The following is a 14,135-nucleotide window of genomic DNA, read 5'->3' as shown; positions in this document are numbered from 1 at the left end:
GAAAAGTCACATCTCTCCAAAACTTCATGTGTGACTAGGTAACCCTCCTAAACTGTAAATCAGTCATTTCCCCCAGGAGATGTCAAAGAAAAGCTCTCATACACACACAGCAAGGATGGAGTGAAAAAGTGTGGTGCTGAAAGACACAGAGAGCAGGCAATGGCATAAACATAATCTCTAGGCCGTGCCGAGTTCAACGAGATATCCCGCTTGACCGTAGCTCGCTCGGTCTAAGCGCAGTGACCATTAGAATAGTAGGCCCAAAATGAAGCCTGCCCCACAACGTCATTTGCTTTTGGGTGACAGTGAGAGAACCGTTAGGGTGAGAAGCACAATTAAACCACAGGAATGTTCCTAAGGTCCTTCCAATCCGTGCAAGCCTAACCTTGACCGTGTGGCATTAACCCTTAACAGTTAAAAGAAGGTGTTTACATCAAACAGTTTGCATTGACTTCTCTCCCCATAGGAATACATTGCCTGCACCCCTAAATTCAACCTGAAGCCTATATGGGTTATGAATGCCGTATGAACCTGTCTTCGGTAACAGTCCATCAAGCCACTATGAGGTCTACCTGTGTCGATTCTAAGCTTCCTGGAGCAACCGGAAGTGGTTAAAATCACCCTAAAAGTGTATACCCATACCCTGCCTGCAGTTTGATAGACATAGTGCATTCAACCCTGTGTAAATCAGTCAATTCTTAACGTAAAGACTTAAAACTCAGGATTCTGTAAAAGCATACCCCAATGAGGATATGTGTTGACTTATAGCTTCCTGTGCCAACCGGAAGTGCCATAATTGGTGTCTCAGGGGCTGTTTCGAGGGGTTAAAAAAGTCAGATCTTTCCAAAACTTCATATATGTGATTAGGCAACCCCCATGAACTGTAAATCAGTCATTTTTCCCATAAAACTTCAAAGGAAAAATAAATCACACTAAAACACAACTTGGATGGAGGGACGTATTGGGGTGCGTAGAGACAGACAGTGACTGCAATAGTTAGCTTTGTTCGAGCTAAAAAAGAACCGTCAGACCTAGAGTTCCGAAACTTTAGAATCCTGTTCTAGACCTCAGGTCGATAGTGCGTGGTGAGTTAGGTGGCTCTAGAAGGTTCTCGGACCGAGAAACAGCCTCATACATTTGCAATGACTTCAATTCATTTTGACCATTACGAAAATGACGACATTTAGAAAAGTCTCAGAGACACAAGACTAGGTGCATTGCAACCGTCTCGGCCCATAGAGACGGACCCCAACGTTTCTGTCCGATAGCTCATTCAAGGACCCCGTAGCAAGTCATGGAAAAAAGTGGATTTTCAGCACCAATTAGGGTTTTGCTCGGACACCAAATGACCGATCGAGCCGAAACTTGGGATTCGGGGTCGCCTCAGCTACGCCTACACATAACATAAGAAATGGACCCGCAACTAGAACGTAACTACGTGTTTTATGTTTTTTTATGGTTTGAACCGAAGGCGTTGTGAATTTTGGGCCAGCTCTGAAGTATGTGATAGTTGGCTACTAAACGAGTTGGAAAAAGTGGGTTTGGTGTCAGTTTGTATCAGTTTGGTGTCAGAATGATATCTAATTGACTAATGGACGGTGACTTGCTGGTGACTCTTGTCCATTTGCAATATGTTTAAACAGTGAGGTACCATCACCAAAGTGACATTCTGAAATCAACCCTAACGAGCGATTGAGATGAACCAGAATCACTGCCCAGCCATCCCGAGTTCATCGGGCCAATCAATTTCACATTCCTGCAGGATTTTTATAGCATGACAAATTCGTGATGGTACCTGCCCATTGAACCATATTGCAAATGCACAGTGACTTTGCAAAAGTAAGAAAACATAAACAAATGGACATAATGAAATCACCATATTTTTATTTTTGGGTTACCAGTTGCACAACAATAGACGTGCATTTGCAATATGATTCTACAGTGAAAAACATCACCAAATGGACATATGAAATCAACCCTAACGAGCGATGGAAATGAACAGAATCACTGCCCAGCCATCCCGAGTTCATCGGGCCAGTCAATTTCACATTCCTGCAGGATTTTTATAGCATGACAAATTCGTGATGGTACCTGCCCATTGAACCATATTGCAAATGCACAGTGACTTTGCAAAAGTAAGAAAACATAAACAAATGGACATAATGAAATCACCATATTTTTATTTTTTGGGTTACCAGTTGCACAACAATGCACCTGCATTTGCAATATGATTCAATAGTGAAAAAAACATCACCAAATGGACATGATGAAATCAACACAACGAGTGATGGAAAGGAACAACTATCACTGCCCGGCCATCCTGTGTTCCCATAGCGGGCATTAATATCAGAATGACCGGAAAATGCATTTTACAACCATATTTTTATTTTTGGGTTACCAGGTGCCTATTTTAAACAGTCCATAAAGCACTCCGGGCGGCCCCCATGGACAGAGGGCCGTAGTAGGGTACTCCCATAGCGGGCATGGACAATAGGAGTCCCGGTAAATGCATTTACAACCATATTTTTATTTTTGGGTTACCAGTTGCACAACAATGCAGGTGCATTTGCAATATGATTCTATAGTGAAAAAACATCACCAAATGGACATGATGAAATCAACACAACGAGTGATGGAAAGGAACAACTATCACTGCCCGGCCATCCTGTGTTCCCATAGCGGGCATTAATATTGATTACCGGTAAATGCATTTTACAACCATATTTTTATTTTTGGGTTACCAGTTGAAAAACACAACAATGCACGTGCACTTGCAATATGATTCTATAGTGAAAAAACATCACCAAATGGACATGATGAAATCAACACAACGAGTGATGGAAAGGAACAACTATCACTGCCTGGCCATCCTGTGTTCCCATAGCGGGCATTAATATCAGAATTACCGGTAAATGCATTTTACAACCATATTTTTTATTTTTTCAATCACCAGTTACAACAGGTGCCTATTTTAAACAGTCCATAAAGCACTCAGGATGGCCCCCATGGATAGAGGGCCATAGTAGGGTACTCCCATAGCGGGCATGGAAAATAGGAGTCCCAAATGCATTTACAACCATATTTTTATTTTTGGGTTACCAGTTGCACAACAATGCATGTGCATTTGCAATATGATTCTATAGTGAAAAAACATCACCAAATGGACAAGATGAAATCAACACAACGAGTGATGGAAAGGAACAACTGTCACTGCCCGGCCATCCTGTGTTCATCAGGCCAGTCAATTTTGCATTTCTGCAGGATTTTTGACCATGCCAAATTCGGGATGGTACATGCCCATTGAAACATATTGCAAATGCACGTGCACTTGCAATATGATTGTATAGTGAAAAACATCACCAAATGGACATGATGAAATCAACACAACGAGTGATAGAAAGGAACAACTATCACTGCTCGGCCATCCTGTGTTCATCAGGCCAGTCAATTTTGCATTTTTGAGCATGTCAAATTTCATATGGTAAATGCCCATTGAACCATATTGCAAATGCACGTGCACTTGCAATATGATTCAACAGTGAAAAAACATCACAAAATGGACATGATGAAATCAACACAACGAGTGATGGAAAGGTACAACTATCACTGCTCGGCCATCCTGTGTTCATCAGGCCAGTCAATTTTGCATTTCTGCAGGATTTTTGAGCATGTCAAATTTCTTATGGCATTTGGCCCCAAAAAAAGTGACTTTTGACTTTGACTTTTGACTTCCTATGAAATCATATTGTAAATGGACAAATCATATTCCTTATGCACAAGTAAAAAAAAATATGATAATAAAATACAACTAAAGTATGTTGATACAGTTCTTATACGTGTGTAATTGACACAAAATTTGAAAGAATTTCGAAAAACGGTCCAGAAAGCACTTTTTTAACCTGGTGTTCACACCGGGTGTGTGAAGTTTTTTACAAAATTTTGACATTTTTGACTTTTGACTTTTGACTTCCTATGAAATCGTATTGAAAATGGACAAAACATATTACTTATGCGCATGTAAAAAAAAAAATAAAAAAAAAAGATAAAATTTGGACAAAAGTATATTCATACAGTTCTTACACATGTGTAATTGACAAAAGAATCGAAAGAATTTCGAAAAACGGTCCAGAAAGCACTTTTTTAAGGGGTGATAAGTTTTTGACAAAAAAATCATTTTTTCAAAATTTTGCTTTTGGATGTTGACTTGGGTGACATTTCCAATATGAAAAACCATGGTGGAGCGGATTCGCCACCTGTTGAATTTTGAAAGTGTTACAACTTGCAATTGCCATATGGCATTTGCAATATACTTTGCATGAATCAACGCCGAATTGGGTGGTATTGGACAATGTGTATATGGTTTGTCCGATGCCAATGACTTCCCATTCATTTTTGTCCATTTCCATTCCTGTTAACTTTTTATGGCTGCAGGGGCAGTATTGAGTAGCTTGGATGAAAGCTGCTCATATCAAACGGCCTGCTCCTCAGTCATAGTTGCTAATATTTGCTTATTATCAGTATTGGATAGAAAACACTCTGAAGTTTCTAAAACTGTTTGAATTATGTCTGTGAGTATAACAGAACTCATATAGCAGGCAAAAACCTGAGAATTCCACTTCCTGTTTTTTTGTGGCAGATTTTCAACCAACGTCTCATTGAAATTACAGCGGGATGTGGATGAGTTCTCACTTCCTACGCCTTCCACTATATGTCAGCAGTCAATAGAACTTTGTCTGATGACTCTAATGTGAATGGGGGTCGATTGACACAGGAAATAGTCACCACAGCCATGTGTGGACCATGCTTTCACCAGGCGCATTCACAGGGGAAGGACTTGCTTTCCACCGCTCATCTGAAGTCATTCTAATTCTCTGGTTGGAATGTTATTCAAGATATATGTAAACAACATTCTAAAGATTGATTCAGTACATTGTTTGACATGTTTCTACAGACTGTTACGGAACTTTTGGACACTTCGTCACGTTATAGTGGACCCGCTTTGTGACTTTGGAATTGTTTACCAAACGCGCTAACCAAAGTAGCTAATTGGACATAAATAACGGACATTTTCGAACAAATCAAGCATTTATTGTGGACCTGGGATTTCTAGATCTGCATTCTGATGAAGTTCATCAAAGGTAAGGAAACATTTATCATGTATTTTCTGGTTTCTGTTGACTCCAACATGGAGGCTAATTTGGCTACTGTTCTGAGCGCCGTCTGAGATTATTGCATAGGTTGCTTTTTCCGTAAACATAAAAAAAAATCTGACACAGCTGTTGCATTAAGGAGAGGTATATCTATAATTCCATGTGTAGAACTTGTATTATCATCTACATTTATGATGAGTATTTCTGTTGAAACAATGTGGCTATGCTTGTTTTTGGAACTAGTGAATCTAACGCGCCAATGTAAACTCCAATTGTTTGTATAAATATGAACTTTATCAAACAAAACATGCATGTATTGTGTAACCTGAAGTCCTATGAGTGTCATCTGATGAAGATAATTCAAGATTAGTGATTATTTTTATTTTTATTTATGCTTTTTGCGAATGCTATATTTTGTTGGAAAATGGCTGTGCTTATTGTGGTTTGGTGGAGACCTAACATAATCGTTTGTAGTGCTTTCGCTGAAAAGCCTATTTGAAATCGAACACTTTGGTGGGATTAAAAACGAGAATTGCTTTAAAATGATATGTTTTAGGAATTGTAATTATGAGATACCTGTGGTTTAAATTTGGCGCCCTCTATTTTCACTGGTAGTTGTCATATCGATCCCGATATCGGGATTGAAGCCATAACAGGTTTTAAGCTTAGAGAGGATCTGACCCTTTTTTATATTTTCAACTAAAATGACATACCCAAATCTAACTGCCTGTTGCTCAGGACCTGAAGCAAAGATATGCGTATTCTTGATACCATTTAAGAAAGATGGACTCCACTGTGTTCTTAAGGAACATTCAATACTGCAGAAATGTTTTGGTACTCTACCCCAGATCTGTGCCTCGACACAATCCTGTCACGGAGCTATACGGCTAATTCCTTTGACATCATGGCTTAGTTTTTGCTCTGAAATGCATTGTCAACTGTGGGCCCTTATATAGACAGGTGTGTGCCTTTCCAAATCATGGAAATCAAGGATTCAACTGAGCTCAATTTTTTGTCTCATAGCAAAGGGTCTGAATAGCAATTTCCAAATGCCTGAAGGTACCACGTTCATCTGTACACACAATAGTACGCAATCATAAACACCATGAGACCACGCAGCCGTCATACCGCTCAGGAAGGAGATGCTTTCTGTCTCCTAGTGACACTTTGGTGCGAAAAGTGCAAATCAATCCCAAAACAACAGCAAATGACCTTATGAAGATGCTGGAGGAAACAGGTTAAAAAGTATCTATATCCACAGTAAAACGAGCCCTATATGTACATAACCTGAAAGGCCGCTCAGCAAGGAAGAAGCCACTGCTCCAAAACTGCCATAAAAAAGCCAGACTACGGTTTGCAACTGCACATGGGGACAAATATCGTACTTTTTGGAGAAATGTCCTCTGGTCTTATGAAACAAAAATAGAACTGTTTGGCCATAATGACCATCGTTATGTTTGGAGGAAAAAGGGGGAAGCTTGCAAGCCGAAGAACACCATCCCAACCAGTATAAAATACAGTATATACATAAAACGAGTAATGTAAGATAGGTAAACATTATTAAAATGGCATTATTTAAAGTGGCATTGTATAAAGTGACTAGTGATCCATTTATTAAGGTGGCCAGTGATTGGGTGTCAATGTAGGCAGCAGCCTCTCACAAGCTGTTTTTCAGCCTCTCAGCTTTGATGCACTTGTACTGAACTCGCCTTCTGGATGGTAGTGGTGTGAACAGGCAGTTGCTTGGGTGGTTGTTGTCCTTGATTATCTTTTTGGCCTTCCTGTGACATCGGGTGCTAAGCTCGTAATTTTACAATTGTATTCATATTTACAGATGGCATACAAGTTTGTTATTAAGGCACATGAAAGATGGCATTTCAGAAGACAAAATATGCATTTTGATTAAAAAAGTTTACGTTCAAATGGCTCTCCTGTGAAGTGGGTGGGGAGCATTAACCTGTTTGGGATAGGGGGCAGCATTTTCACGTTTGAATGAAAAGCGTGCCCAGAGTAAAATGCCTGCTACTCAGTCCCAGTTGCTAATATATGCATAGTATTAGTAGATCTTGATAGAAAACACTCTGAAGTTTCTTAGAACTGTTTGAATGATGTCTGTGAGTATAACAGAACTCATATGGCAGGCAAAAACCTGAGAAAATATCCAACCAGGAAGAGGGAAATCTTAGGTTTGCAGTTTTTCAACTCTTGGTCTATCGAATATACAGTGTCTATGGTGTCAAATTGCACTTCCTAAGGCTTCCAATAGATGTCAACAGTCTTTAGAACCTTGTTTGATGCTACTACTGTGAAGGAGGGGGGGAATGAGGGCTCTTTGAGTCAGTGGTCTGTCAGAGTGCCACGGGCTGACCACGCTCGTTCATGTGATAGTTAGCTTGAGTTCCATTGCATTTCGGAAGAAAGGAATTTTTAAAAACTTTATCGAACAAATCATACATTTATTGTGGAACTGGGATTCCTGGGAATGTATTCTGATGAAGATCATCAAAGGTAAGTGAATATTTATAATGCTATTTCTGACTTCTGTTGACTCCAACATGGCGGATATCTGTATGGCTTGATTTGTTGTCTGAGCGCTGTACTCAGATTATTGCATGGTTTGCTTTTTCCGTAAACTTTTTTTGAAATCTGACACAGCGGTTGCATTAACATCAACCAGCCCCAGAATTTCCACTTCCTGTTTAGAAGTTTGCCTGCCATATGAGTTCTGTTATACTCACAGACATCATTCAAACAGTTTTAGAAACTTCAGATAATAATATGCATATATTAGCATCTGGGACAGAGTAGGAGGCAGTTCACTATGGGCACGCAATTCATCCAAAGTAAAAATGCTGCCCCCTGTCCCTAAAAAGTTAAGGAGAAGTATTTTTCTAATTCTGTGAATAATACTTGTATCTTATATTAATAACGTTTATGATGATTATTTCTGTAAATTGATGTGGCTCTCTGCAAAATCACCAGATGTGTTGGAAGCAAAACATTACTGAACGTAACGAGCCAATGTAAAATGAGATTTTTGGATATAAATATGCACTTTATCGAACAAAACATACATGTATTGTGTAACATGAAGTCCTATAAGTGTCATCTGATCAAAGGTTAGTGATTCATTTTATCTCTATTTCTGCTTTTTGTGACTCCTCTCTTTGGCTGGAAAATGGATGTGTGTGTTTTTGTGACTAGTCTCTGACCTAACATAATCATATGTTGTGCTTTCGCTGTAAAGCCTTTTTGAAATCGGACACGATGGGTAGATTAACAAGAAGTTTATCTTTCATTTGGTGTATTGCACTTGTTAATGTATGAAAGTTACATATTTTAACAAAAAACAATGGAATTTTGCGTGCTGCCTTTTCAGCGGAATGTTGTCGAGGGGTGCCTCTAGCCATAATTAAGCTAGGGAGACAGCCAACCTAACTTATGCATTGAATTACCGCTACTACTTGTGCTTAAGCGAACCCAATATATTATTCAGTCTCATATCTAGGCAGGGTGCAGAAACAAAGGGAAGTGCTCTCAGCAGAAAAGGAAAATTAACTTCTAATAAACTTACATCTAATAAACGTAGATTGGGGTACAAAACACAACAGTGAAAATAAACAGAAACTGAACACACACACACGCTTGTTTTTCTAGCCTCGTGGCGACCATTTTTTTCTCCTATTTTTCCTTACCCCTAACCCTAAACCTATCCCTAATTGTAACCCTAACCCTAACTCCTAATTTTAAAATAGCCTTTGTCCTCATGGGGATGTGGGAAATGTCCCCACAAGGATAGAAGAACAAGACCACACACACACACACACACACACACCCCTCCAAAGCACCTCAATTAGCTCTGTTTTCCCCTCTCTACCCCAACATGTAGGTACCCTGGACGTGTGGCTGAGGGTGAAGAGCATCGCCTCTGTGGACACTAAGGTCTGGAGCCTGATTGGGAACCAGGGTCCTGACTGGAACCAGGCCCACATCATTGTCAACCCCAGCGGACCCTTCCAGGTAAGGCCATCCACGAGTATGCCTGGACAAAAATGTACCGTATTGACAAAATATTCCAATGACTGCTTTAGATTTCATCGGCATACTGGAAATTTTTTAATTTTAAGTTCAAGAAACTTCCACATCACATTGTAGGGGGATGACGACTAATGTAAAAAATGAAATCAAAAACAATTCTGACAAAAGGTTTGCTCACACTTTATTTGGATAGTCCGGATTGTCCAAATAAAGTTTTACCCAAGGTTTTTACAGGACACCGATGATTTATGATGAGAATGCGTAATCTACAGAATGTTCAGTGCTTTTTTGTACAAAATAAAGTGATTTGTAAACAAAAACAAATAGCAAAACTTTGCAAAAATGTAAATATGTTTTACCAAATGCAGTCGTCCTGCCCATCCCTGGTCATGAGTAAGCCTGATATTCCTGGTTGGCACGCTATGGAGGTCCACTCGGCTCCACAGGAGCCTCAGTTGCACTTTACTCCCACTCATCCCTATGGAGGTCGGGCATGCTGAAGCGCTGACTCAGTGTGCAGTGTGTGTAGTGTGCAGTGATTACCGCTCAGGGCTCCATCTCATCTCCCCAGGTCCCCTGTTTGTGCTGAGTCAAGTCTATATAGCGTGTGTGTGTGTGTGTGTGTGTGTGTGTGTGTGTGTGTGTGTGTGTGTGTGTGTGTGTGTGTGTGTGTGTATATATATGTGTGTGTGTGTGTGTGTGTACATCTGTGTCTTATCTGGGTCATTGTAAGAGTTTGGATATACGGCTCTTATATATGTGTACATGCCTGTATTTGAACGTGTGTATTTACAGTAGAGGAACATGCATATATTGGTTTGCCAGTCAGCAACCTGCTAGTTGGAATATCGCAGAATACAAACAAAGTAGTCATTCCTTACGCAAGGCTCTCAAACAGGCAAAACGTCAGTATAGAGACAAAGTTGAGTAACAATTCACAGGCTCAGACACGAGACGTATGTGGCAGGGTCTACAGAGAATCACGGACTACAAAATAAATACTAGCCATGTCGAGGACAAAGACATCTTGCTTCCGTACAAGCTAAACACCTTCTCTGCCCACTTTGAGGATAACACAGTGCTAACAACGCTGCCTGCTACCAAGGACTGTGGGCTCTCATTCTCTGTGGCCAACGTAAGACATTTAAACGTGTTAATCCTCGCAAGGCTGCGGGCCCAGGTGGCATCCCGCGTCCTCAGAGCATGTGCAGACCATCTGGCTGGTGTGTTTACAGACATATTCAGTCTCTCCCTATCCCAGTCTGCTGTCCCCACCATTGTTCCTGTACCTAAGAATACAAAGGTAACTGAACTAAATGACTATCGCCCCGTAGCATTCACCTCTGTCATCATGAAGTACTTTGAGAGACCAGTCAAGGATCACATCACCTCCATCTTACCTGTCACCCTAGACCCACTTCAATTTGCTTCCTGCCCCACTGTCTACAGACGATGCAATCGGCATCACGCTACACACTGCCCTATCCCATCTGGACAAGAGGAATACCTATGTAAGAATGATGTTCATTGACTATAGCTCAGCATTCAACACTATAGTGCCCTCCAAGTTCATCTGTAAGCTCGAGGCCCTGTGTCCAAACCCCGCCCTGTGCAACTTGGTCCTGGACTTCCTGAGGGGCCGCCCCCAGGTGATGAAGGTAGGAAACAACACCTACACTTCGCTGACCCTCAACACTGGGGCCCCACAAGGGTGCGTTCCCAGCCCTTTCCTGTACTGCCTATTCACCCATGACTGCATGGCCAAGCACGCCGCCAACTCAATCATCAAGTTTCCAGACGACACAACAGTAGTAGGCTTGATTACCAACAATGACGAGACAGCCTCCAGAGAGGAGGTGAGGGCTCTGGGACAGAGAGACTGGAAAAACAGCTTATATCTAAATGGCCATCAGACTGTTAAATAGCCATCAATATCACAGATAGGCTGCAGCCTATATACACAAAAGTATTGGCCACTTTAATAAATGGTACACTAGTCACTTTACATATCTTGCATTACTCATCTCATATGTACATTTGAAGTCGGAAGTTTACATACACCTAAGCCAAATACATTTAAAATAATTTTTTCACAATTCCTGAATATTAATCCGAGTAAGAATTCCCTGTTTTAGCTCAGTTGGGATCACCACTTCATTTTAAGAAAGTGAAACGTCAGAATAATAGTAGAGAGAATGATTTATTTCAGCTTTTATTTTTTGCATCACATTCCCAGTCGGTCAGGAGTTTATATACACTCAATTCGTATTTGGTAGCATTGCCTTTAAATTGTTTAACTTGGGTCAAACGTTTCGGGTAGCCTTCCACAAGCTTCCCACAATAAGTTGGGTTAATTTTGGCTCATTGATTTGCAGTTTTTGCACCAAAGTACATTCATCTCTAGGAGACAGAACACTTCTCCTTCCTGAGCGGTATGATGGCTGCCTTGTCCCATAGTGTTTATACTTGCGTACTATTGTTTGTACAGATGAACGTGGTCCCTTTAGGCGTTTGAAATTGCTCCCAATGATGAACCAGACTTGTGGAGGTCTACAATTATTTTTCTGAGGTCTTGGCTGATTTCTTTTGATTTTCCCATGATTTCAAGCAAAGAGGCACTGAGTTTGAAGGTAGGCCTTGAAATTCATCCACAGGTACACCTGCAATTGACTCAAATTATGTCAATTATCTGAACAGAAGCCTCTAAAGGCATAACATCATTTTCTGGAATTTTCCAAGCTGTTTAAAGGCACAGTCAACTTAACGTATGTAAACTTCTGACCCACTGGAATTGTGATACCGTGAATTATAAGTGAAATAATCTGTCTGTAAACAATTGTTGGAAAAATGACTTGTGTCATGCACAAAGTAGATGTCCTAACCGACTTGCCAAACTATAGTTTTTTAATAAGACATTTGTGGAGTGGTTAAAAAACTAGTTTTAATGACTCCAACTTCTGACATCAACTGTATGTAATGTAGTAGAATGTTATGAACCGACACTGAATCGTAGGAGCTAACTACTAGCTATGTAATGTTAGAAGTTGGACAGAAGAACTCCCAGTGCTGCTTACATGAGATGCTATCATCACACAGTCATTCGTAGGTGTCCTTTACGGCTACCTTTGTGTCAGAATGAAAGGCTGAAAAGTATTGGTTGTAGCCAAACTGACACTCAAAAATGTGCGAAATTAGTTTTGTTTTCAAATATATTTTTTCTTCTCAAAATATTTTTGGGGAATAGAATGCATAACGTTTTGCGCTCTATTACACATATTTGATTGACTTTTTTTTTTTTTTACTTTGAAGCCTCATTTTTGCATTCAGAACAATTATTTTTGATTGAAAATAAAAAAGTGGTTTTCAGAGAAATTGTTTTTCATTGAAAATAACATAACATAATATGTTGCAAGTTAGGGAGGGGCGCTAATAGCCAAACAATAGACTATTCAACCTTTACTGAAGAATAGTCTAATAGCCGAGCTAGGTGTGAAACCCCCGTCTTATCACAGGCCAGATTTGCCCTAACGACCAAGGGGGAGTTAGAGCACTGATTATGCGTTTGTGTCCCAATGCACTACTGTCTCTCTCGACTTCAAATGAAACGGCAGGGTAGCCTAGTGGTTAGAGCGTTGGACTAGTAACCGAAAGGTTGCAAGTTCGAATCCCCGAGCTGACAAGGTACAAATAGTCGTTCTGCCCCTGAACAGGCAGTTAACCCACTGTTCCTAGGCCGTCATTGAAAATAAGAATTTGTTCTTAACTTACTTGCCTAGTAAAATAAAGGTCAAATAAAAATAAATAAAAAAAACAAGCAGGTTGTCAACCTTCTTGCCTGAAGTCCAGTGAGCTATCGGCTGTGGACCAAAAGCATGCTCAAGCCGCAGAGTCGATAGAGAGCGTTGTCACGGTAGCTTGCTACTCCATATAATAAAGTAATCACTTTTCAAATAAGTTACCTTACACGTTATGTTGGCTGACCATTTTTTAGCTATGCTGTCCTTACGAATCACATAGCATATCATTACAGCTATCTAGCTAACATTAGTAGTTACACATGAAACTTATATTAACAGTATATTAACTATTGGCTATCTAACTACCCAACATTTATTGACTTGATTATTCCCGTCATTCTTAGCTTAGCTAAATGGTATATTTGTTGTGCGTTCTCAATGGACATTCAGGTGCTTTCATAATCTCTTGCTGTCTACTCCAATTTCAGAGCACTCTCGTCTGAGTCTACCAGAAAAGCGTAATTAAATAGTTTCCAGCAGCACAGTTACTCTCACCAATGCTCTGCTTAACACAAAAACTGCCTAACTAGCTCTGCTAGAGTGAGTAAAATGGTCAGAGTGGTCTCATTTGTGTCTGGAAGTAGCTAGCAACTGCTGTTGTAAGGTCAGAACGCTCAAATCAACCCTACTCCTTGGCCCGAATGTCCAGTGTGCGCTCCGAGAGCGAAACGGTCTTGCGTAAATGGCTGTAAGGGAGTCCAGTGCAGGAGAGCAGATTTTGGGTAGCAAACGGAGCCTTTTATTTAGGCGAACCAAAAGCAAACGGAACAATGAACACGAAATAGCATGGGTTAACATAACCCAGCTGTCACGAACCTTGCCGAAGACGGTGCCTCTTCCTGTTCGGGCGGTGCTCGGCGGTCGTCGTCGCCGGCCTATTAGCTGCCATCGATTTCCTTTCCGTTTGTTTTTGGTTATTGGGTAATTGGGTACACCTGTTTTGTATTAGGGTTTGTTTGTAGGGTATTTAAGGGCACTAGGCCCGCTGGGTATTTGTGCGGGCTTGTTTGTGTTACTCTGTGTTTGATGGTGTGAGTTATTCGTACATTTATTCTCCGGACTATTTTGTCCTGTTGTTTGGACCGGCAACTTATTATACGCCCTGTGTATTGGCGTGACTGTTTTTGTTGCACTGGGGAATAAATTTGAA

General features: G+C 40.5%; 1 protein-coding gene across 1 annotated transcript in view; it reads left to right on the top strand.

The window, feature by feature from the left end:
- LOC112255718 (MAM domain-containing glycosylphosphatidylinositol anchor protein 1-like) overlaps window positions 1-14,135 on the top strand; it is a 243,728-nt gene that overhangs the window by 192,667 nt on the left and 36,926 nt on the right. The window contains exon 15 of the mRNA XM_042326290.1: window positions 9,040-9,170. Coding sequence (XP_042182224.1) covers window positions 9,040-9,170 — 131 coding nt within the window. The remainder of the gene's footprint in view (window positions 1-9,039; window positions 9,171-14,135) is intronic.

This window comes from Oncorhynchus tshawytscha, linkage group LG08 (genome assembly GCF_018296145.1).
Source record: "Oncorhynchus tshawytscha isolate Ot180627B linkage group LG08, Otsh_v2.0, whole genome shotgun sequence".
NCBI classification, from domain to species: domain Eukaryota; kingdom Metazoa; phylum Chordata; class Actinopteri; order Salmoniformes; family Salmonidae; genus Oncorhynchus; species Oncorhynchus tshawytscha.
Note: the sequence above shows the minus strand (reverse complement) of the source record. Positions and strands in the feature narration are given on the sequence as shown.